Below are 22,670 nucleotides of genomic sequence, written 5' to 3' on the forward strand. Positions count from 1 at the left end.
GGGGGCAAAAAGGCTTGGCTGCTTGCCTTTCTTGATGTCATGCGAATGTCTGTTCCCTCCGCGCAGGTGAAGCTGCCAAGACATTTTGCTTGGGAGACGGAGTCGAGTGAGATGCGCGTGGCAGATCTGGGTGCTGGGTGATCAAACCCAGTTGTCCAGGAGGGGGGAAATAGAGGATTCCGCACGGGCCCTTCGAGCCGGCATTTGCCGTTGAGACTGGAGGATCGTGCTACGTCTTGAAAGTTGACGTTCTTGGCATTCACATCCTTATCTCCTACTTCTGATCCGGAAAGGTCGGCGGAAGATGCACGAGGAGATGGATGAAGATGGTCAAGCTCACGGCAGTAGAGGGCACTACCGGTCCGGCGAATGAATGCCTACCCGATCATCGAGCTAGGCTAGAGAGGGAGGGACGGGCCTGCTGTACGGCCACTTCTGCACCTCCGCTTCCGATGGCAGGAGGGAGTCTTAGCCTGCAAGGCCACCGCACACCATGCTCCAGCACATCTGGGTGTACCTATCACGCACGAGAAAGGGCCAGCGATGATCAGCCAGCTGCTGTCCTTCCCATACGCTTCTGTCCTTCCTTCTTCGCAATTGTCCTTGTTTCACATCTCCCCTTCTGCTCTGACCTGTCTTCCTTGCTCAACTCTTCTCAGTATCGGATCCACGTAGCGTCTCCTTTGCACGACCCACTGCCACCGCCCACGCTACACCACTTGCACCCTGCCCCACCTTTGCCTCTCACCTAGAGCTCACTGCCCCCACCTTACTGCTCAACAAGTGCCATGTCAGCTAGACAGACGCCCGAGCCCGATTCACCGACTGCAATCATTGCTGCCATCACTCGTACCACTACGGGCTACTCGACTGGGCAGTCAGACTCCAATCGAACATCGAATGTGAACGAGACTAGGAATGTCAGCGAGAAGACTCAGCGTGCATCCGGAGCCACCACGCCGAGCATACAGGGGGGAAATCCGGACCTAGGAGATACGAGTCAGGCTCTGGATACTGCGACAGATAAAATTAGAGGGTGGGAGGACGTGAAAGAGGCCATCATCTTGGTGAGTCCAGAGCAACATCGATAACAAAGTAGACTTCAGTTCTGATTGTCCTCCTGGTGTCATCTCTCTACCCCGACCGACAGGCATGGGAAGACTGTCGCGGCTCCCTGTTCACCAATTGGATCCACGTGCCCATCGGCTGCTTCTGCATACTCGTGGTTTGCTGGTCTCTGGATCTCCTCGTCTCCACAATACCCGGCCTCAGATTCCCCGGACCGGTCGTTGGCTGTTTAGTCACCTTTGGTCTCTTGCTTCTTCTCGAGGGGCTGTCGCTCAAGTTTCCAAAGACAGCACCAGAGCAGGATGTGGAAGCAGCTGCGGTAGAAGGAGAGACTGGCTCGCCAAAGAAGGACAACGACAATCATGAGGGACGCTTTGTCAGGCCCGTAATGGCATTCATCGGCCCGCCCTCCGATTTTCTGCTGAGGAATATGAGCTTGCTCTTCACTCCTGCCTTCATCTCCATTCCTGCCAGGGAGGTATTGCCTGGACGAGAGGTGGGCATCATCGCTGCTTTCTTCTTGCTCACTCAAGTGGTTGGCTTTGTCCTCCCCACTCTGGTGTGCAAGGGAATGGATGCTGTCATCAGAAAGTGGCAATCTCGTCGCAACTCATCTGCCACAACATCGGACAGCGAGAGGGTAGACAGTGCTGACGATCCGAAAGCAGGTGCAAGCAAAGATGCTGCCTTCGGCGCCATTGCGAATGGCATGAAGACGGTCACGAGGCTTTCCATCGCGCCAATCTCGATCAGCATGTCACACAAGCCAACCAAAGAGACGCTCGCTTCCCAAGCGCGTAGTGAGCACGTCGAGCATGTGCAAAGAGAGCAGGCTCGACAGCAGGGTATCATCACCCTCGACAGTGAGCTCGTCAATATGCAGTCCCTCAGACGACTACACGAGCGCCATCAGCACAGACCTCATTCTCAGCGATCTCGGTCTCGAACCCGCCCAGTCGTCCACACTCGCTCGATCAGCGTCTTGCCATCATCTAGAAGACCAGTCACCTCGCCATCAGAGCCTCCTACCATGGAAATGAAAGGAACCACCGTGCTACCACCACACGAATCGCAGACGGCGGCAGCCCAGTCTATCTTCTCTCCAGACTTCTCGCTGGCACGAAGACCTACCTGGCATGGAGAGTCGCCAGCTCAAAACCCGGATCCCGTCTTCCTTTCAAGCATCGCACCTGATGAGATCGAGGTCATGCCAGTTGCAAACTCTGCACAGGGAGGAGTTGCACCACGTGCAACACCACAGGAGGAGGCGCAGGATGTCATCGCAGTCGTCCGATCTATGGTCATGCCTGAGGTTCAGCCTGGAGAGATTGCGCGTACGGATCCTTCACCCATCCTTGCTGAGCGGAAGGCAAGTGCGATTACCTTCGTTGACGAATCTACGAAGGGAACTCCAGACACAGCAGAGGCAGATGGTGCAGCAGAAAGCGAAGAAGAGAAGCCTATCAGTCCACGGGAGCGTAGACGCTCTCGCCGAGCATCCGCGATCAGCAATGCTGCAGACGGAGAGCCAGATGCGATCGATCGCCTCGCCGATCGAATGATCAAGTACTTCTCACCCATGGTCTATCTCATCGCCTTCTTCGTTGGCCTGCCCCTCTTCTTTGCATCGGATCACTCCCTGGTTCTCTTTCTGGCAGTCAATGTCCTCACCTTCTGGATTGCTATCACACTTGTGCCTGCCAAGATCAGACGCTTCCTCCATCCGATTCTGACGACTTCTGCGATGACGCTCCTCATCCTCTGGGCACTAGGCGAGATCAAAGGTCTCTCGCTCAAGCAGACTCTCCTGACGCACTACAACGTCGATGCCAAGTACGACAAGCTCTTTGCTCCGGCAGGCTACAACGGTCCTGTGCCAGGCGCAGCCGACATCTTGTCATCGCTCCTAGACGCCGGCATACTCGCCCTCTGTGTAGTGCTGTACCGCTACCGCCGCGATCTGGCCGAGTGCGGGGTGCGTCTAGTCATCGGCCTGCTCCCTTCGGTCATCTTTACCCTCTTCCTCTGCCCAGCCCTTGCCTCTCTCATAACGCTCGATCAACCGCGCTCCCTCGCCTTTGCAGGGCGCTTCCTCTCCACCCCGCTCGCAATCGAGCTAGTAGACACACTTGAGGGCGATGTGAACATCTGCGTCATCCTCGTCGTCGTCACGGGGATCATCGCCGCTCTACTGAAGGAGCCCTTTTTCAAGCTCATGGCAGTCGACATGGACGATCATCTCACTGTTGGTTTAGCAATGGGAAGTACATCGGGAGCGATTGGTGCTTCGAGCTTGATTGCGCGTCCCAGGGTCATGGCGGTGGCATCGCTGTCGTTCATCCTCTTTGGGGCACTCTGTCTACTGCTGGTCGCTATCCCGCCGGTCACGACGCAAATGCAGCTGCTCGCGCTGGTGGGGTAAAGCAGGCATCTCGTCGTTCCCATCTTTCCCTCTTCTGCTCTACCCTACCAATAGACCTTCTAGACTCGATAGATGACCCCCGCTTCTCCCCGCGCGCATAGACTTTCCCTTTTGCATTCACACTTGTAAATAGTCTCCCTGTACTTGTTGCCTAGACGATACGCTTACTAAATGACGTTCACGTTGCTACACATATTTGCCTTTTCGGTTTCGGTAGAGAATACATTTCGCGCGTAATCGTCTCGCTCCATCGTACGATTGAGGTGAGGGATCGATTGATGATAATCTGCATGTACCTTGCTCTTCAGCCTTCCAAATCAGCTCCCTTGCCCGCGACGACGTCGTCTTCATCGTCGCTCTCATGGTACTCTGCCTCCCCTCCAGCTCCAGCGATCTTCTTCTCCTTGCCCTGCTCTGCCCCGACTATCTCACTCTTCTCTTGCTCCTTCTTGGGCTGTCCACTCTTACTAGCTCCACTACCCACGACCGACTCTGGCGGGATGACTCCCTTTCCATTGAGGTAAAGGAAATCATTGCCGACGATTGCGTCGATGTAATTGAGCCATTTCGCAAACTCGTCTTCCCTTTCCTCAGTCTCATATTGCGTTTGGTAGATATGTCTCATTCTAAACTCTTCCATCTCCCCCTTCAAAGGGGCATAGGTGATTTCCTCCCTCTTCTGCTCCTCGCGCTCTTCAGCAGTCAATTTACCTGCAGCGAAGCGTGGACCGAGAGAGGCATTGTGTTGGCGGACCTTGATGTTGTATCCTCCAAAGACGGGCGAGTTGAGCAAAAGACCCAGCGCGGGGGCCTTGGGAACGTGGATCTTCTTTGCGCTGAACGTCTCCTTCATTAAAGTTTCTGGCGCGGGAGAACGGGCGACGAGGACGAGAAGACCGACCATCTTTCGGATCTGATGCAGCATGAAAGACTGGCCGTGCAGCGTGAGAGAGACGTACTCCGTGTTGTTCACGATGAAGGGATCAGAAATTTCCAGCTCCTTCATGGTGCGCTTGGCAGAAGGATCTTTGAAGGGCTTGCCGACGGTGTAGTTGTGGAAATTCTTGGTGCCGAGGAAATAGTTCCAGAGGGAGCGGACACGGGAGAGAGTCTCGCGGCCGTACTCGTCGGATTCCATGCGCCATTGACGCTTGCGGACAGTATCCCTCTTGAATTGGGATGGCTGCTCGGCGGCAGGAGCAGCAGCTTCTGCGCCATTCGTGGCGCTATCAGCTCCATTCTCCTCGACGCTCTTGACGGCCGGCTCCACCTTCGCCTCTGTTTCTGTGCTTGCGTCTGCCTCTTTCGCTGGCTCAGACACAGCGGTCACGGCTGCTGCCACTGCGTCCTCGTACTCTTTGAGAGCGTCAACCCAGAAGGGATGATAGAGAGCCTGCTTGAGCCTCCTCTTGCCTTCCTCTCCACCTGCTTCCTCTTCCTTGTCTTCCCAACCCTTGAACATCTTCCACATTGCGCATCCTGGCCTTGGTGGCAGGAAGGCATATGTAGGTAGAAGGTACTGGTAGTACCTCGAGTCGCATGAGGCACGGGCGTTGAAGGCCGACTGCACTCTAACGATATTCCATATCCGAATCAGGGGCGGGAGCATTCCATTAAGGTGGTCGATGAGCTCCTTTGTGTCTCCCGAGGGCACAGCCGGTGGATTGAGGATGAGCTTGAGGTTGATAAGATTGCCCGCAGCATGCACTCCTCTATCGGTCCTAGCAGCCCTCTGCAGCCCGACTTTGTTCGGATTCACGGCATTTTCCTTGGAGACACATCCTGCCTGGCACAGAACATCAAAGATGTCTCCCTCGACGGTCTTCACTCCCGGATTCACCTGCAGACCAGAGTAGCCTACACCACAATAGCCGAACAAGATTGCAGCACGGCGCTTGGGAAGACGCTTCTCGGCATCGTCGTCGTTCTCTCCGTCGGCACCAGTCGCTCTGGGTGGGGAGGCTTCACGGTCTTGGTCACCGCGCTTGTCAATGCGGCGCGGGCGCTTTGGGGCAGACGATGAGGACGACGAAGCGGTAGCTACGTTAGGCTCTGCTGTAGCGTCAGTTCCGGTGGGAGACGCAGCTCGCTTTGTACCTGCCGGCACAGCCGAAGAAGAGGAAGCGGCAGCGACCTCTTCACCCACAGGTGTAGGTTGGGCCTGAGGCGGGGGAGAGACCTTTGGCTGCTGCTCTGCCATCTTGCGAAGCGCTGCTGGAAGATGCGGAAAGATGGACGAAGATGCTGTCGGACGTAAGAGCCTCGAAGTGCTCGCTACCAGACGGCGATACCAGGACGACAGGGTGGGAAGACAGGCGGTAGTGGAGTAGGTTCGTACGGGAAGGCGAGGAACAGGAAGATCCTCGCGGCGCAAATGCCAAAATCCCACAACTCGGAAGCGGAAGCAGGAAAAGTGGGCGAATCGGCTCGCACAGTCAAATACAAATACGAAGACATTCTGTCTAGACGATGACACTCTGCTCTGATGCTGATGCTGAGATGGTTTAAGATGATGCTTGGGTATGATTGATTTCAGATCGGTAACTGAGAGCGACAATGTCACTTTGCCGTATCGACTTCTGCTCTTTGGGCTCCACGTCCGTCCATTATCCTACGAATCTGAATTCATCCGCCAGGACAAAGTATCTACCCGTCAGAGTCTCTGTTCCGCCTCCCTTGGGACCAGCGCCAGCCTCAACACTGACCACGACTCCTCCCTCGCCCCTCTTTGCCGGGTCATCAACAAGGACAAAGTTCTGACTGAAGCCTCTCGGCAGCGATTCGAGCGGCAGACTGGAATCGTAATTGTTGGGGCCCGACTTCTTGTTGCTGTTGCCAGATGCAGGAGCATTACTTGGTGGTAGAGCAGTATGTGAAGAGGGTGTGTGATGTGTGACCACGCCCGTGACCGTCAGAAGAAGTGAAGGCGGCTGTAGGCCTGTGGAGCACGAGAGGTGTGATCGAGGGGGGTCAGTCATGATGCCTGATACGAGCTCAAGCTCGACACTGCCTCTGATGATTATGTCTGCTCCGGATACTACTCGATGGAAGAGCTTTGGTCTTTGTCTTCCGCGAACCCTAATATGGAGCGACGATCGCTTACGGGTCGTCTCGTCTTCGATCTCACCGGCAGGAGTGCACAGCGATCTCAGAGAAGCCCTGGCAGTCGATCGTCTGGATTGTTCTGCCCCTCCTCCAGAGCACAGAGCTCTTGACAGCATCATCCACTTGCGAGGATGACCGTTCGGAGGATGTGAGCCAAGAGAGGATTCCTGACTGGTCTCCTGTGCCCCTCTGTGGACCTAGTCGTGCTCAAACAAGCCGACTGAGCAGAGGGCCTGGCTCCTCTTCTCGGGGCTTGCTCTTCTCCAGATTGAATCCCCTGCGCCAACTTTGCGTTCATACGATGTGCAAGCTCACCTTGAGCATTCCCAGTACCTCCCTGCCCACCTCCCATCGGATGGCAGTCTACACTCTGCACCTCGTACCTCGTGAAAGGCATCCTCGAGACCAGCTCAGCTACTCCGGCCACACCTTGAATAGGGTTGCCATTCCATACGATCGTCGAAGTGTCCAGATACAGCGTAGGAATCAGCTGAGATCTTGAAGGCGAGTCCGATGCCGAGTAGTACAGGGAGACGAATTGCTCTGCGCAGCGCGATGCATAGTCGAAGAGGATTCGAGTCTCCTGTCATGAAGTGGGACGAGTTGAGGAATCAGAGCACAGAGAGGCCATGGTCAGACGCTGGTCGTATTGTCGATGCCAGATTGCAGCTTTCTATAGGCTCAGCGTCCTGTACTCACTCTTTGCTGAGCTTCAGTCATGCCGACTGAGTCCGCCTGGCAACTCTAGCTGGAGTGCGATCACCCTTTGATCCCTTCAAGTCTCCAAGTCTCCCGATCGATGAACGCAGGATCCGGGCTCCTTATAAGGAAGCTCAGCGCCTTTGGGACTATCGTATCGTTGATGCCGGTTGATGAGGTTGGACTGCAAGTGAGGTCCGGCAACGACTACCGGAAGGTGTTGCTTGCTCGTCGGCTCTGCGTCTCTTTCCGCCGAAATAAATCTGCGCGCCGTACTGACTTGCCTCTCATCCTCGGCTTCTTCGTCAATTACCACTCCCACCATCAGCTCCTCCTTCGTCGACATGGTGAGTACTGCAGCGAGGCCTTTAGAGATGCTCCGTTCGTGCTGACGTTATCTTTCTTTACCTGCTCACAGTCGAGTACGCCCACGCTCGCCTCCCCGGGCTCAGCAGCGGCCGCTCCCTCGTCATCTTCCACGAGCGCATGGAAGGAGTACAAGAATGCCGAAGGTCGCCCTTACTGGTTCCACTCTGCCGAGAAGCGCAGTGTATGGGAGAAGCCAGATGAACTCAAGACTCCCAGGGAGAGGGCCATCGCAAGTACCAGGTGGAAAGAGTACAAGTCTGATAAAGGAAGGGAATATTACGTGAATTCGGATACAAAAGAGACGACATGGAACGTACCTCAAGAGGTCAAAGGTGAGAACTCGCAGCAGCATGAAGAAAGATGCTGATCATCAACGCTGACCGTAGTTACGTTGTTTCATTCTAGTCCTCTTTGATGCCATCCCCGATGAGAGTTCCTCTGCTGCAGGGACGCCTGCCCAACCGCTCTCAGCAGCTGCTTCTCCCGCACATGCATCATCGCCTTCGGGGACAGGGGCAACAGCTGCCAGAGTAGCTCCTGGGCCACCTCCTCTTGCCCCTCCGCAGCTGGGGAATCTGACTCCCACGAATGGCGGACCGCCTAGGCAAATCTACGCAGGTCCTCCGCCTGGCTTTGGCCCTGGCCCACCTCCCGGAGCTCCACCCATGCGGCCTCCGCCCTCGGGCCCAGCAGCTGGCACATCTACTCCACCAATGGGTCCTATCCCTACAGGTCCAGCCGCCAACAATCAGCGCTTCGCGTCACCTCATGATGCGTTCCGCTTCCTTCTCAAGAGTCATGGGATCACCGCCACTGCCACTTGGGAACAGACGATGCGAGACCTCATCACAGACCCTCTTTACAAGTCGTTGAGGACCGTGGCGGATCGTAAAGCCGTCTTCTATGAGCATCAGGCAGAGTTGAAGCGGCAACAAGAGGAGGAGAGGGGGCAGAAGAAGGCAGAGCTACGACCTGCTGTGCTGGAGGTGCTGCGAGAGGCAGCGAAAGAGGAGAAGCTCAAAGAGTATTCTTCATGGCGGACCGTCAAGAAATTGCTCGGCGATCAGCCTCAAGTTCGAGCTGCTGTCGATGCCATTGGAGATGAAGACTGCCAAAGCTTCTGGGCGGAAGTGAAAAAGGAGCTGAAGGCTGTGGAAGAGGTGAGTTACAGATGCGTGGCGATATTGAGAGGACTGCTCTGACCTTGACTTCACCCTTGTGGCCCTTCCTCCCCTTAGTCGTCCATTCGAGAGATGCGTCACCGGAACATGGATCTTTTGATGTCCCTCCTCCGGACGTTCGAGGCTGACACAACGACGCGCTGGCGAGACGCCCATCGAACAGTACTCGAGTCCTCAGAGTGGAAGCAGGACGCCCATCTCTCGAAGATGGAGGTAGCCGACATGCTCATTGTCTTCGAGGAGTACATCCGCGGCATCGAGCGCGAGGAATCGGATCGTCGCAAAGACGAGGACAAGCAAAGGGTCAGGATGGAGAGGAAGAGGAGGGACGAGTTCAGGAAGCTAATGACTGAAGGAAGGGAGGCTGGCTGGATCCACTCCAAGACTACTTGGCCACAGGTCTACAAGCGTCTGAAGGAGGATGAGAGGCTTAGTTCTATGCTGGGTCAGAAGGGGTCCACGCCGCTTGACCTCTTCTTCGACACAATCGACGCCTGCGACAGAAGCGTCGAAGCGAGGACGGCTTCTGTCGAGGCTTTGATCAAGGTCGGCGACAGGCAGTGGGAGGGAGTGACTGAAGAGACGACCTGGGAGGATTTCCTCGCAAAGATCCAAGTCGGGCTGAAGAATGCTGGACAGGAAGAAAGGTGGTCTTCTGTGGCCAAAGAGGATACCGAGCTGAGACTAGTCTACGAAGATGTGAGTAGAGACTCGAGTTGGGTTCACACGAAGCATTACGAGGCTGACTCCTCTTTTTGATCCATTTGTTCACTTTAGCTACACCACACTGCCTCTCGCTTCGCCCGCGAGGCTCGCAAACGTCACGAGCGCCACATCAGGCATCTCATCGACGATGCCCGGTACGGCCTGAAGAAATCCGCACCGGACTCCCTCCTAGCTCTAGCCGAAGAAGGCGTCCCCCTCGCGCAGGTCCGGGAGACGATCGAGTCCCTCAAGATGCGCGAGTGGAGGAAACTGGACGACGAGATTTCAAACGTCGAGGAGAGGGAAGAGGTGAAGCAGACTACGTGGGATAAGTTCTGCAAGAGGCAGAAGGAAAAGGCCGAGGAGAGGGCTGCTGCTGCTGCTGTCACGTCTTCAAGGGGAGGAGCCGACAGTGCTATGGCCAGCTCGAGACGCTCTGCTGCCCTGTCCGACGATGGCAGAGGCGGAGATCGGGCTGGTAGTGATAGCGGTCGCAAGAGGAAGAGCGATGCACATGCACATGCTCACGGCAACGGTAATGGTCACAGTGCCGACTACGAGGACAAGGAGCGTGAGAGGGACCGGACTAGACGCAGGGAGGATCGCGATCGACGTCGAGGCGGATACGAGTATGACGATGCGAGGAATGGTAGCAGTAGAGAGAGGGAGAGGGAGCGCTCTTCGAGGAGAAGAGAGGGTGTGGAAGATGGAGAGCTAGTGGGCGATGAGACTGCGAGGAAGGTGAGTGTGGTCGCAATCTCAAGGAGCTGGCAGTCGGACGGGGGTGGGGGAAGCTGACTTCTTGCTCATTGATTCTTCCTCCTCTCTCCCCTCCGCTACTTGGACCGAACTACACAGCGCTCCAAACTCGATTTGGACTCGCCTCAGCACAATGCCAGGAATGCGCCAGCACCTCAACCTACCAGTAGCGGCATATCGGCTCACGCAGCCGATGATGACGACAAGGAGGAAGGCGAAGTCTGAACGAGCTTCACGAATGGAGCGAATGGAAAAGGTTGCGGTCGTTTTTTTTTTCCCCCCCTCCATCCAATCCAGACCACATGCGATATGCGACAATACAACTCGATGAACAACCAATACGATGCGATGCCATTGCGATCCTACGATCTTTTCCCCCTCTTGACTTTCCCGGCCCTCTCGAATGGGGAAACAAAGAGCTATCACACGACCTATCAGGCAGCGCAATGCAGCGCAGAGTGAAAGAGTAGGGGGTTAAAATTGGAAAGAGGGACACAAAGAACAACCGCCTGAAAGAGAAAAGGGGAGTCGACCAACTCGAATCGACTCGGTGCGTAACATCGAGGGAGTAAGAAGAGGTGAAGTGAGGAAAAGCATAAAACGGAAAGAGGGAGGGAGGGAAAAGTAGCGGTACAGTTACACGTTTGGGAGGGCGGTCCTTCGTTTCAAGTCGAGTCGAGTCGTGCGGAGGTAAAAGAGAGAGAGAGAGAGAGGTTGGTACAAGCCGCAAGTCGCAGGCTAGAAGAGCATAGAGGGGCTTCGTCGAGGAGCTTGGGAGCTGCAGAGTACGCCAGTCCAATCCAGCCCAAGAGGAGAGACGAGTGCGAAGCAACGCGCTCGCTGTAGCTCTTCAAGTTGAGATGGAGATCTCCTAGACTCGCTCAAGAAATCCTCGTTGCACGTTCCTCAAGTTCAGTCGCTCTCATCGACGGCTGCCTTTGACTTCTTGGACTTCTTCTCTGGAGCACCATTCTTCTTGGCATAGGCTGCCTTGTCGGTCTCGGCGCGCACCTTGTCGCGTTCAGCCATGTCAATGTAAGGCTTCTTCTGGGCGTCGCTCATCTCCTTCCATGCAGCTCCGAGGAGTCGGCCGATCTCACCTGGAATTGGAGAAGAGGGGGGAGGACAAGTCAGCTTGCCTGCCTCAGCAGCGATGAATGACGCGCAAGATCCTGGCTTTGCCTCCCTTGCTATGGCTATGGCTACTCACCGAACGAGGCCTCAGGGTTGTCAGACTTGGTCTTCTCGCGAGCATCGCGAGAGAAGAACATGTAGGCGGAGAGAGGTCGCTTGGGGGCATCCTTGTCCTGGTAGTTTGGAACGGGCAGGAGACGAGATCGTTCAACACACGACCGTAATGACTGCTGCCATCGAGACAGACGTCTGTCGACATGCCAAGCCTCATAGGAACGTCACCCACTCGCGGTACAGACGCGTCGCTCCAAGTGAAGCAGCATATATGCTATCTGCGCCCTCTTCCTCTCAAATCATGGCGACTCACCTTCTTGGCGCCCTTCTTGGGGACGGCGGCAGACGATTCCTTCTTGGGAGCCATTGTAGTTCTTTGTTGCAGAATGGTCACGACGCGTCGAGGGAACGCGAGAAGGTAGGCGTAGGCGTTGCAAGTGGAACGTAGAGGGAGGTTCCGTATCGAGGTGGATGGATGCAATTGGGAGATAGAGGCGAGCAGAGAAGAATTGATGATGGAGGTGATGATGATGAGGAGTGGTAGCGATGGTCGTCAGCGCATATTCTCTCCACTGCAAGGTTGGCGTCACCAGTCCTTCTTCTCTTTCCGTCGAGCATCTTGGGCCTGGGACTACCAGGCTCATGGTCGTGTTGATATCGCGTCGTCCGCCCTTCAACGGAGGCAAATCCCTCCATTGAATCTATCCCCAGGATGATTGTCGACCATCCTGAGGCTCTAGCATGTCGCTGATAGCTACCCATGCTGAGCAGCCAGGCGTTGGCGTGCGTCCACGCGTACGCGTTGGCTGGTAGCGGTGACGACGACGACGATGCCGAGCTGAGGATGGATGGTCTCGGTGCCAATTGCGCCCAATCTGTCCTGTCCATCCCTCTAGAACCGCCCAAATTAGCGCGCGAGTACTCACATTTGGTTGTGTAGTGTTGTGGTGTAGGTAGAGTGGTGTTGGTGTTGGCGTGAGCCTATTGGTGTACGCGGGGGGGGGCGAGGCGGGGGTGAGCGTGTGTGTGGGGGAAGGGCGTACAGTGTGTGCGTGTGTGTAGAGGGGGGAGGGAGGGGGACGCTGGGCGGGCGTGAGCCAGGGCATAGCCTATCCCACTGCCACGCCCGCCAGCCAAGCCAAGCCCAGGGCACACAGCCAGGCAGGCCAGGCCCACGCCCACCGCGCACTGATCTCAACCCCCTTTCCGAGGCGAGCGATCAGCCTCGCCTCACTGCACTGGGCCCGCACACACGCCTGGCCCGTCAGAAAAGGAGGCGTGTAGGCGCCATTGCGATCACAAAGGGGACAGCGTCAGAGGACATCGGTACAAGACTGAGACAAGACACCTTGTGACGTACCTTGCCGAGGCAGAAGGAGGGGAAACACAGCTCGCTCCCAGGCCAGATGGAAGGTAGTTGACAGAGGCGTTCTTGCCACGAGGGCATTCGAAGCTCCTGGCTCAGCTGAGGCCTAACTTCCGTTCCGGCTCCCCGGCATGCCGGCATCCTTCTGCCTGTCTGTGTACCACCGGATGCTTTTTGTTGCCCCGCATCGACTTTGGTCCTCCCTGTCACGCCCATTCTGTTCCAAGCCACACTCCGAGTCGTCCAAGCTTGCTGCCTGCCTGTCTGCCTGCTTGCCTGCGTCGAGGTTCGGAGCCCCCCACCAACCAGCTTGACACAAGCCTACCCTCTTGCGACGTCGCTCTCCCTTCTCCATCTCACCTCTTCCCAAGGACAGTCATGGTGCTGCTTGAATGAGAGGCGCAAAGGACCTCTGCTAGCCTCGAAGCCTGCTCTCTTCCTAGACATAGATATTCATTTCATTCTCATACCGCCGCCTGTCCTCAGTCTCTCCTCTTGCGCAGCACTTCACGTCTACGACCACCACTCAACCGGCACTCACTTCCGCCTCCGCTCTCCGTCTTCCTGAGCCTGGTCGTATCTCATCTTCATACGTTGCACCTACGCTCGGGGTAATCAAAGTCAGCGCTCCTTCAACCCCTTTTTCAATGTCGTCTACCTCAAGGAACGCCCCGCCGTTGCCCGCATCGGACAGGGCCGTCCAGGTCCTGGACGGGGCAGCGCTGCTGGCGCGCCTGGAGCTAGCACAGAAGCAAGTTGCGCAAGGCGCTAAGGCTGCACAGCATGGCGCACACCAAAGTCTAGAAGGCAGGGCTCTGACAGAAGAGGGAGGAGAGGCCGTGAATGCTCCGTACCCAAAAGAGGCGTAAGTAAGAAAGGCCATGGATACCAACGGCAACTGCTTTTGTGTGTTGTTCTCACCTCGCCGCTACTGACGCTTCCCCCGCTCTCACCTACTCTCCCATCCTCTTGACCTCTTGTCCTCTCCGTCTTCCTTTCCGATGGTTGCTCCCCCGTGACGCCTTCGACGCCTCTGCAACGGCCCCCTCCTACGTGGCTTTCTGCAACTTGCGCCTTGCTGTTCGGATGTTTTACCGGTGGCCCACGCCGTGCCCTACGCATCGCTCCTGCCGCTCGCGCTACCTCGGTCTTGTGACAATTGTCCTTGGCAACACTGCCCGCGGCTTGCACCTGCTTGGCTCTCCCTCTCCTCTGTCAATGCTCTGTGTCTCATCCTGATCCATTCTGCCTCAACCATGGCCCCCCCCCTTTCGGCTGCTTGCGGACTTCCGGCCACGCCCCGCTGTCCCGGCAACTAAAAACCACGGCGGTCCGGTGGGTACCGACGGAAGCAGAGGCAATCGCAGGAGCAACGCAGCCTCCTCCGCCTTGGCCGCCCCTCCACCAGGGACCTCAGACGAGGCCGAGACTTTGTCTGCCAATCACCGCGAGGAGCAACGCAGGCAAGACGACAATCGACCTCGAGGATCGCATCCCGTCACCACGGCAACCCATCAGATGCCGCTACTGGCATCGGGATCGCGGTCCTCCCACGACCAGGTGGATCCAGACATCATCGGGAGAGTCTCTGCTTCTGCCCACACTCCTCTAGCCACCTCAAGCGATCACCTCGTTGCCCCGCCTCCTCTCCTTATCCTCGACCTCCGTCCACTTCACTCCTTTCTGCAGACTAGGCTCATCGGTTCCATCAATCTTGCCCTTCCCAGCCTTATAGTCAAGAGGATCAAGCGGACCTCTGCTGCCTCTGCCGCTCCCGCTCCCACGGGCGGCGTCAAGCAGAAGAGTACCGCCATGATGGCTGGGCGTGGAGCTGCTGGCCACGCTTCAGCAGCAGCAGCAGTGGCGAGCTCCTCCCCTCTGCTACAGCTCTCCACCTACATCACCACCACAGCAGGCAAGCGCAAGTTCCAACAGATCCTCGATCGTATGTCCGAAGACGGTGAGGCGGCTGCATCCTCGCCAGTATCTCCCAAGGCGAGAAGAACTACGACCTCCGATCGCAGCGATGCCGCCGACCCAATGGTCATCGAGACGCTGGCAAAGTCAGAGGTCATTGTCGTCTGTGAAGATGGCGATAGGGCAGCTACTGCTACCGCTGCTGCTTTGGAAGCCTCCAACGCTCTCTGTACTGCCATCGCTGGTATCAAGGCTTCTTGGGCAGGTTCTAGTGGAGGAGTCGGACTGTACACTGAGGACCTCTCTGGATTGGCTTCCAGCTCCGCGGCAGAGAGCTGGCTAGAGCGTGGTGAAGAGGAGGGCTTTGGGGCGAGCACAAGTTCGACCAATGGACTCTCGCAGACAGCAGAGAATGCAAAAGCAAGCACCTCCTCCCTTCCAGACTTCAAGAATTTCTCCTTGGGTTCATTCGCATCCTCGTCTCCGATGAGTTCTAGTGGTCCCAGCTCCCCATCGTCAAGTGGGCCAAAGGATGGCTATGTGCGACCTCCGACTCTGCTGCCAGGCAAGAAGCAAGGGCGACCTTCCCTGGCGCGGCTAGACACGGGCGAAGGCCGAAAGAGTCTCAGTCTCAATGCTGCCGGTACACCTTCCTCTCAAGTCTTCCCTCCCGGAGTCAGAGGCGCCACTAGTCGTTCTGCGTCGGGAGATCACCCTCGAGGTGCCCCTTACTCTCGTTCCCCTCCTCAAGCAGAGATGTCCTTCCAGAATCTCGCCCGTTTGCAGTCTCAATCTGGTCCCTCGGCAGCCAGCTTTGCAGACATGTCTCTCCCCTTCAATCCTGCCAGTCTGGCCCTCGGCGGATCTGGCGGTGGAGGACTGACAAGGGCGCAGACGGATCGAGCTCTAGCCAGGCGTGGGAGCGTCTTTACTGAAGAGCCCGTCTCTCAGCAGCCATCACACGCCACAAAGGTCCTATCTCCTTCGCCCCTTCATCCAGGCATGGTCGATGACAGCAAGCCCGCCTTTGACGTTTCGGAGATTGTGCCCGGATTCCTGTACCTCGGTCCAGACATTGCAACTGAAGAGGAGGTGGAGGAGCTCAAAGTCCGAGGTGTCAAGGCAATTCTGAATTGTGCGGTAGAGGTGAGCGATAAGAGTGGCAAGAAGGGCGGAGCAGCAAAGGAGCAAGACAGGGCCGCTTCTTCCGTTGGTGAGACGAGTGCGGTGCTCCTCAGCACTCACGAGAACGGCACAGCCACTGTCGGCGCTGGCGCTGGTGCCGCTGCTGCTCTCGGCGATGAGGAAGGCAACACCGAGACCCTCTCCCTGGGCGAAGACTTTAGCTACCTCAAGCTCCCCCTCTACGACAATGTCGAAGCCCTGGATGTCCTCTCGCACCTTCGCACAGGCTTCAACTTTATCTCTTCGGCCCACTCGCAGCATAAACCCGTCTATGTACACTGTCGAGCTGGAAAATCTCGCAGCGTTACAGTGGTCATTGCATACTTGATGAGGTCTAAAGGATGGAGTTTGAGTGAAGCGTACGATTTTGTAAAGGCGAGGAGGACAGATGTGAGCCCTAATATTGGATTTGTGAGCTTGTTGATGGAATGGCAGGATCAGGTTGCGGCCGAGGCGGCTACTGGTGCGGCGGGTCAGGGTGATGGTAGCGGTAGCGGTCCGGAAGCTGGAGTGGATAAGCTGGAGTTGAAGCAGGAGACGGGTGCAGGACATGCCCTCCCTTTGTAGTGTAGGAGCGCATGGGCGGGAGGCAGAGGCAGAGGCAGAGGTCCGGTTCAAGTACCCTTCCATTTCCCTCATGCATGCACGCGAGCAATATCATACCATGCCAAAAGTCAATCCAAAGTGGAGCTCAAAAAAACACGACATCGCTCGATGCGTTGTGGTGTGCAGAGAAGTGCCTGATCGATCGTGTCCATCTTCTATGGAATGGAATTGGTCGTCGATCCATCCAGCAAGTCGTATCCTCTCTCTCCTCCCCCCCCCTCTCTCTACTCTCTCCCTTGCGGCCCTTGCACCTAGACTACTCTACCTCCACACCACGTTTTCCGACTGTGCGTTGAGCCTCGGCCGAAGAAGAAGCGGTGCGGAGCGGGTGCGAGGCGGAGTTTAGTCTAGGCGCCCAAGAAGCCGAAGGCAATGGCAGAGGCAGAGTGAGTGGACTGTGCGGGGAAAGGGGAACAGGCAATGGGAATGGGAATGATCGCTTGAGCAAAGCAGGGGCGGGGGGCGAGCAGACAGACCCCCTACTAGACCTTTCGATCTTTCATTGGTGTCATAGTGGTCAGCATCATCTCCTGGCGTCGGCGACATCTTCGCCTCTTGCTTCGTCTACGTCAAGAGAAGGATCGCGCGGGGTAGTACTGCAAGACGAGACGAGGAGTCTCCCTGCTACCCTGTGGAGGTGCAACACTTTCCGCCTTGCGCCCTTCTCCTGCCCCTCCTCCTGCTCCTGCTTCCTTCTGGCCATTACTCTCCCTTCTTCTTGTTACGAACCTCAAGATCGATCCCCGCTCTCGCCCCGCTCGCTCGGTATGCCCCTCTCACAGGGGCAGGGCGCCCTACTAGGTGCATGCATCTGTATTGTGGCCAATACCCTCATCTCTTTGGCCTTGAATGTGCAGAAGCTGGCTCATGTAAGGATGCAGGGGAAACTGCTGAGGGAGGGGGAGGCCGGAGGAGGTGGAGGGGAGGAAGAGCAAGGCGCTGATGGTGATGGTGATGAATCTACACGGGAGACACCGGAGCAACGGCATGATGAGGAGTCTGGAGGACAAGAAGAAGAAGAAGAAGAAGGGGGAGCACAGCCCAATACCCGATTCCTCAAGAGCAAGCTTTGGTGGTCTGGAATCGGCCTCATGTTGCTAGGTGAAATGGGCAACTTCATTTGTGAGTATACTCCTACCAGGTCCTCCAAAGTAAGTCAAAATCTGACCGCCTATACCTCCTCCTCCACACTACCTCAACTTGCTCACTCTCTCGCTGGCTGCTCAGCATACGGCTTCGCCCCAGCCTCCCTCGTCGCCCCCCTCGGATCCGTCGCCCTCCTCGCAAACGTCTTCCTCGCCCCTCTCATCCTAAAGGAACGCTTCGCCAGCTCCGACCTCTTCGGTGTATTCCTCGCAACAGTAGGAGCAGCTGGCGTGGTAGCTGCTTCCTCTACTGGAGGTGGAGAAGGAGGACCAGGGGGGCCTGGAGTGCTTTGGGAGGCGATTAAAGAGAGGGACTTTTTGCTTTTTACTGGAGTGATGATTGGATTGGGAATGGTGCTTGTGGGACTGAGTACGACTAGGTGGGGAGAGAGGTATGTGCTTGTGGATGTCGGGGCTTGTGCCGTCTTTGGTGAGTAAGGGCTCGTGACCAAGGCAATGGTCTCTGCAATGAGCAACACGACCTGACTCTCTGATTGAATTGCCGTGCTTCCCCTTCCCAGGTGGCTTCACCGTCCTGTCCACCAAGGGCATATCGTCCATACTGTCCTATGGCGCTTCTAAGGGTGACATTCTTTCTGCTCTGAAGTCACCCGTCTCCTACGGCTGTGTGGTGGTCCTGGTCGCTACGGCTCTGGTGCAGATCACGTTTCTGAATAGGGCTCTGCAGCGCTTCGATGCTCGTAAAGGTGAGAAAGGCCTGACTGCGACGAATGACAGTACACGATATCACCGCTCAGCCCAATCTCTCCCCCATCGTCTCACAGTCATCCCATCGCAGTTCGTACTCTTCACCATCTCGTCCATCTCTGGGTCTGCCGTGCTCTTCCGAGACTTTGAGCGAGCAGACGCGACGCACCTGATTGGATTCTTCGCCGCCTGTGCCACGACGTTTGCCGGCGTCTTTGTCCTCACAAGGCACAAGGGGGAGCAAGGAGGCCACGGCAAGGAAGGAGGCGATGGTGAAGAGCATGAAGAAGATGTCCAGGATGGGCAAGCTGTCGAATCCAGGCAGAAGACTGGATGGAGTGGAAGAGGTCGACAAAGCGGCACAGACGAAGAGCGCCAGTCACTGCTGGATCCTTCCACCCCCGTACGGGCATTCAGTCGCAGCGAGGCCAACAAGCGCGGTCTCACACCTCGCCGACCAGGAGCTCCACCATCAGCAGTCTCGACGGGCTCGATGCCAACCTACGCATCGATGCTCACTCCTCCCCCTCGAGATGCCCTCTCCCCTGCATCAGCCGCCGGACTCCCCATTCGCCATATGAGCAAACATCGCCACGCCTCATCCTCATCTTCTTCTTCCGTTGCTTCTTCAGTAGCGGGCAACACACCCAGGAATCCAAATGTTTCCCCTCTATCAACGAGATCAGGCGGAGGGGGATTTCTCAGAACGCCCCGGCTGTCGCTAGCGAGGGGCTCCTCGGCCACCGGCGCAGGCGGGTACCTCCTGCTCCTCTCTGGTTCTAGCTCGGGAGCAGGTGCAGGTGCAGGTGTAGGAACAGGTGCACATCCTGCAGCTTCCCCCTCTGCAATACCCCACGCAGCAGCATCCAACGCAACCGACGGCTCTGGCCCCTCCCTCTCCCCGCGCCCAGCAGCAGCCACCGCCGTCAGCCCCATCCATCGCAGCACAGTCGGGCTGTCCGTTTCCCCCGGTCGAGCTCTTCTGCACACGGGGGGTAGCCCCGGAGGGTTAGGCTGGGGTGGGCGTGGGCAGACGCAGACGCAGACGCAGATTCCAGGAGGTGGAGGCGCTGCGACCCCTACGAGGAGCGTTACGCCCAGCAGGGGAGGTACTGGTGGAGGGACGGCAGGACTGAAGCACAAGGGCAGCAGGGGTAGCTTGCTAGCTCCCTCTGAGCGCGAGCGCGAGCGGGAGACTAGAAGTCCTTCCAATCCCAGTGCTAGTGCTAGTGCCAGTGCTAGTGCCAGTGCCATGGTCGCAGAGTCTGCAATAGAAGAAGGCGGCGGGGAGGAGGAGCAGCAGCAGCGAGAGCGGCAGGAGGAGCGGCAGGAGGCAGGAAGTGCCAAGCCGGCGCTGAGTACACGGCGCACTGTCGAGGTAATTCCTCAAGTGGGGTCGAGTACAGGTGGAGATGAACATCGGGAGGGTGGACAAGCGGATGAGGCCGGCGGATCTGCGACTAAGGGGTGACGCTGAGCGTTGGGCTTACTAGTAGGTTTGGTCCCTCATGCGGAGGTGGTACTCGTTGAGGTCGACGTCTGTCCGTCTGTCCGTGCGTCCGTCCGTCTCCCGCTTCTTCTCCCTCTCATGCCCGTATATATGCCTCTGCCTTTGCTTCCATCCACTCACGACAATGTATGCTACACATCTGAAATGAGGGCTGAGTTCGAGCACCTGCACCTGCACCGTCATTCCTGCATCCTGCATCTGCTCAGTCAAGTCAAATTCGGTTCGAGCATGGAAGCTTCGATGATGTACTTTGTAGAATTGCAGACGGACCCTATTCGTCACGACGACAGGCATATTCTCCTTTTTAGTCTATTCACACCCTCTGCTCCGCTTCCTCTACCAATTTCCTCTTCTGCTCCCTCACCTTTCTCGCCAATCTAAGTGCTCCCTCGAGGGGCAATTCCATCTTTTCGTCCAAATCACTCAAGAAGCTCTGCACTCCCTTTAGATTGTTGGGAGCAAAATCCACCGCTCGTCTCTTGTTCTCGACGAAGCGGACATTTGCGTCTAGCTTGCTGAGGAGCTGTTTGCATATAGTGGAGAGCTTGGGAGAAGAACCGTGCTTGAGTGTGCGACGCAACTGCACCGTCAGTGGCACCACGAGTTCGGGGAGCGCAATAGAGCGAGCCTGTGTTGCGAGGAACTCCAAGAGGAGATGCGGGACCTCTTCTGCTAGCTGATCGACGTACACGCGGGTGCGGACATATGCGGCTGGCGCACGGAGGGTAGTGGTGAAGTCCAGAGGCTTGAGAGTGGACCCTTTGGCCTTTCGTGTGAATTCGGGCGAGGAGAGCATCTCGAGCAAGGAAGCGCCCAAGGGGATGTACACGCCTGTGCGCTGCATCAGACGCAGCAGAGAACGGAGAAGGTGCATGCGCAGGGGAAAGTAGCGCGAGGTGGGGATAAGACGAATGGCACCTAGGGCGACTTGTACTAGAGGGTAGATGAGCTGTTGCAGCTCGCTCTCTACCTCGCCTCGTTCCTCTAGCCTTTGTCGATCACAGGCAGTGGCCAGGACGATGCTCCAAAAGTCAATACAGTGCAGGTATTGCCAGTTGTAGACGCTCTTGAAGGAGTCCGCTGATCGGGTCTTCAGAGCATTACGAAGATGAACAGCCAGTTGACGAATGAAGGAGAATGCTTGCTGGTAAGAAGCGGCAGTATCGAGCGAGTAGAGCTCAGAGGCCGAGTTCTTCATGAGGTTGATGCTCGGTAGTGTGTGCACAGTAGTGAGCTTCGTAGAGCGGATGAAGGACTGATATGCTCCTCGCAGGCACATGTCGATCATAGCCTCGTCGCCTGCCTGAGCCACCTTTCTCACTGAGAGGAAAGCGGCAATGCGCACTCGGTCTGCTGCACTAGACCAAAGGTCCAGCAACACCTTGATGTACTCTCTAGCCATTCTCCGGTTGTTCATGACAAAGGGCACCATCTTGGCACTCTCCGTCACTGCTACGTAGAGCATCTCTGGTTCAGTGATGGTGCGAAGAAGGTGGTGCAGATTGGCAAAGTAGATCTGAATTGGCCTTTGCAGAAGAGCGAACTTCTTGTTGTTGGTAGGTAGCTTGAATTTGCCCTGTGCAGTCTCCTTTGCTGGAATGTGATGTTGCAGAACGACGGGAGTGTACTTGAGGACTGTGATGATGAGCTTGTTGAAGACAGTGGCCTCCTCGATTGCGTACATCTGAGAAGAGCCGGCGCCATCTGGGTCATCCATATGGGCAGCGGATTTGAACGCCAAGAGCAGCTTGCGAAGGGCCTTGAGGGACCGCTGTTGAATCATGTCCTTCTGCCAGCCTCGCAGCATCTTCGTGGTGACCACTTCTTGCGCTTCCTGCTCTGCCGTCATCTTGCCCTTGCCCTTAGCAAGAGCAGGAGCAGCTTCCATATCTTCATCAGAATCGTCCTCGTCATCTTCCTCGTCTTCCTCGTCCTCGCTGTCCTCTTCTGCGCCGAAGTTGAGCAAGTCCTTGTCGTTCTCCTGCAAGAACTTGTAGAATTCGGGGTCCTTCTCCTTGAGCTTTTCGAGGTCTTGTGCGTGGCCCTCGCCATCTGATAATTCCTCCAGCTCACTCATCTCATCCTCCTCATCGTCATCGTCATCCTCTGCATCTCCGTCCCCGTCATCTTCGTCGCCATCCAGTCCAGCCTTGAAGCCTCCTCCCAAGAAGTCCTCTACGCTCATCCCCTTGAAGGATGAAGCTCCTGGCTCGGCATCATCACCTTCTTCCAACTGTGCTTCCTCGTCATCGTCGGAACCCTCCTCTGCACCACCTTCGTCATCGTCATCACCGCCTGCTGCTCTCCTCGACTTGTTCGACCTGAGCTCCTTTGCCTTCTTTGCTCGGTCGATCACTGCCTTCTTCTTCTGATGTGCTTTGCGATCATCGATGGTTCGCTTGAGCTGAAGGCGTGTAAGAGAGGCGACGTCAGTCCGGTCATCACCTGACACCATCTCTCATCGAGGCTCTGACTCACATGACGCTGTTGGAACTTCTTCGTCTGCTTCTTGGCCTTTGCCATGGTTGCTGCTGCTGCTGATGATGAGGATGTAGACTGTCTGACGGATGAGCGAGAAGATGAGGATGGTCGCCGCCTCGCCTGCCAAGCGGAAGCAGCACAAATTTCCTCTGTGCCGGCCTGGAGACAAGAGATCGGAACGGAGCGCGGAAGCGGAACCGAAAGCAACAGGCGACGCGAGGACAGAATCCAGGCGGCCCAGGCGAGGTGGAGCTGA

General features: G+C 56.7%; 8 protein-coding genes across 8 annotated transcripts; 4 read left to right on the forward strand and 4 right to left on the reverse strand.

Moving 5' to 3' along the window:
- Positions 1 to 788: 788 nt before the first annotated feature.
- On the forward strand, positions 789 to 3,490 carry BCV69DRAFT_298965 (hypothetical protein; the record flags this gene model as incomplete). The annotated part of the gene is made up of 2 exons (XM_025494280.1): positions 789 to 1,067; positions 1,151 to 3,490. The coding sequence occupies 2 exons, from the start codon at positions 789 to 791 to the stop codon at positions 3,488 to 3,490; spliced, it is 2,619 nt and encodes an 872-aa protein (XP_025348349.1).
- BCV69DRAFT_282686 (pseudouridine synthase) lies at positions 3,301 to 5,830 on the reverse strand. Its single transcript, XM_025492441.1, has one exon. The coding sequence runs from the start codon at positions 5,688 to 5,690 to the stop codon at positions 3,795 to 3,797; it is 1,896 nt and encodes a 631-aa protein (XP_025348350.1). The 5' UTR covers positions 5,691 to 5,830; the 3' UTR covers positions 3,301 to 3,794.
- A 157-nt stretch (positions 5,831 to 5,987) lies between these two features.
- BCV69DRAFT_290259 (NTF2-like protein) lies at positions 5,988 to 7,315 on the reverse strand (the record flags this gene model as incomplete). Its single annotated transcript, XM_025493706.1, has 3 exons — positions 5,988 to 6,428; positions 6,911 to 7,178; positions 7,295 to 7,315. 3 exons carry the CDS (start codon positions 7,313 to 7,315, stop codon positions 6,097 to 6,099), a joined length of 621 nt encoding a protein of 206 aa, XP_025348351.1. The 3' UTR covers positions 5,988 to 6,096.
- Positions 7,316 to 7,638: 323 nt separating this feature from the next.
- On the forward strand, positions 7,639 to 10,533 carry BCV69DRAFT_277235 (hypothetical protein; the record flags this gene model as incomplete). Its single annotated transcript, XM_025491142.1, has 6 exons — positions 7,639 to 7,641; positions 7,713 to 7,995; positions 8,069 to 8,823; positions 8,902 to 9,543; positions 9,622 to 10,290; positions 10,408 to 10,533. 6 exons carry the CDS (start codon positions 7,639 to 7,641, stop codon positions 10,531 to 10,533), a joined length of 2,478 nt encoding a protein of 825 aa, XP_025348352.1.
- Positions 10,534 to 11,220: 687 nt separating this feature from the next.
- Positions 11,221 to 11,618, reverse strand: BCV69DRAFT_248528 (hypothetical protein; the record flags this gene model as incomplete). Its single annotated transcript, XM_025490298.1, has 2 exons — positions 11,221 to 11,408; positions 11,519 to 11,618. Coding segments are annotated over 2 exons (288 nt in total), but the record flags the coding sequence as incomplete, so codon positions are not given.
- Positions 11,619 to 13,061: 1,443 nt separating this feature from the next.
- Positions 13,062 to 16,654, forward strand: BCV69DRAFT_282692 (hypothetical protein). The gene is made up of 2 exons (XM_025492442.1): positions 13,062 to 13,727; positions 14,218 to 16,654. Exons 1-2 carry the CDS (start codon positions 13,510 to 13,512, stop codon positions 16,529 to 16,531), a joined length of 2,532 nt encoding a protein of 843 aa, XP_025348354.1. The 5' UTR covers positions 13,062 to 13,509; the 3' UTR covers positions 16,532 to 16,654.
- Positions 16,655 to 16,882: 228 nt separating this feature from the next.
- BCV69DRAFT_259512 (DUF803-domain-containing protein) lies at positions 16,883 to 20,172 on the forward strand. The gene is made up of 4 exons (XM_025490660.1): positions 16,883 to 17,692; positions 17,798 to 18,145; positions 18,237 to 18,422; positions 18,501 to 20,172. Exons 1-4 carry the CDS (start codon positions 17,338 to 17,340, stop codon positions 19,892 to 19,894), a joined length of 2,283 nt encoding a protein of 760 aa, XP_025348355.1. The 5' UTR covers positions 16,883 to 17,337; the 3' UTR covers positions 19,895 to 20,172.
- BCV69DRAFT_259513 (Noc2-domain-containing protein) lies at positions 20,157 to 22,512 on the reverse strand. Its single transcript, XM_025490661.1, has 2 exons — positions 22,412 to 22,512; positions 20,157 to 22,337 (listed from the first exon to the last, which is right to left on the reverse strand). The coding sequence occupies exons 1-2, from the start codon at positions 22,454 to 22,456 to the stop codon at positions 20,247 to 20,249; spliced, it is 2,136 nt and encodes a 711-aa protein (XP_025348356.1). The 5' UTR covers positions 22,457 to 22,512; the 3' UTR covers positions 20,157 to 20,246.
- Between the last annotated feature and the right edge of the window lie 158 nt (positions 22,513 to 22,670).

This window comes from Pseudomicrostroma glucosiphilum (genome assembly GCF_003144135.1).
Source record: "Pseudomicrostroma glucosiphilum strain MCA 4718 unplaced genomic scaffold BCV69scaffold_6, whole genome shotgun sequence".
NCBI classification, from domain to species: domain Eukaryota; kingdom Fungi; phylum Basidiomycota; class Exobasidiomycetes; order Microstromatales; family Microstromataceae; genus Microstroma; species Microstroma glucosiphilum.

Excerpts from the sequence above, each read along its gene's own strand:
- BCV69DRAFT_282686 (XM_025492441.1), bottom strand. The coding sequence starts at position 5,690 with ATGGCAGAGCAGCAGCCAAAGGTCTCTCCCCCGCCTCAGGCCCAACCT.
- BCV69DRAFT_259513 (XM_025490661.1), bottom strand. The coding sequence starts at position 22,456 with ATGGCAAAGGCCAAGAAGCAGACGAAGAAGTTCCAACAGCGTCAT. Across the intron at positions 22,338-22,411 it reads AGAAGTTCCAACAGCGTCAT|CTCAAGCGAACCATCGATGA; the intron begins GTGAGTCAGAGC and ends ACACGCCTTCAG.
- BCV69DRAFT_282692 (XM_025492442.1), top strand. The coding sequence starts at position 13,510 with ATGTCGTCTACCTCAAGGAACGCCCCGCCGTTGCCCGCATCGGACAGG. Across the intron at positions 13,728-14,217 it reads GCTCCGTACCCAAAAGAGGC|AGGCAATCGCAGGAGCAACG; the intron begins GTAAGTAAGAAA and ends CGACGGAAGCAG.
- BCV69DRAFT_259512 (XM_025490660.1), top strand. The coding sequence starts at position 17,338 with ATGCCCCTCTCACAGGGGCAGGGCGCCCTACTAGGTGCATGCATCTGT. Across the intron at positions 18,146-18,236 it reads CGGGGCTTGTGCCGTCTTTG|GTGGCTTCACCGTCCTGTCC; the intron begins GTGAGTAAGGGC and ends TCCCCTTCCCAG. Across the intron at positions 18,423-18,500 it reads GCGCTTCGATGCTCGTAAAG|TCATCCCATCGCAGTTCGTA; the intron begins GTGAGAAAGGCC and ends ATCGTCTCACAG.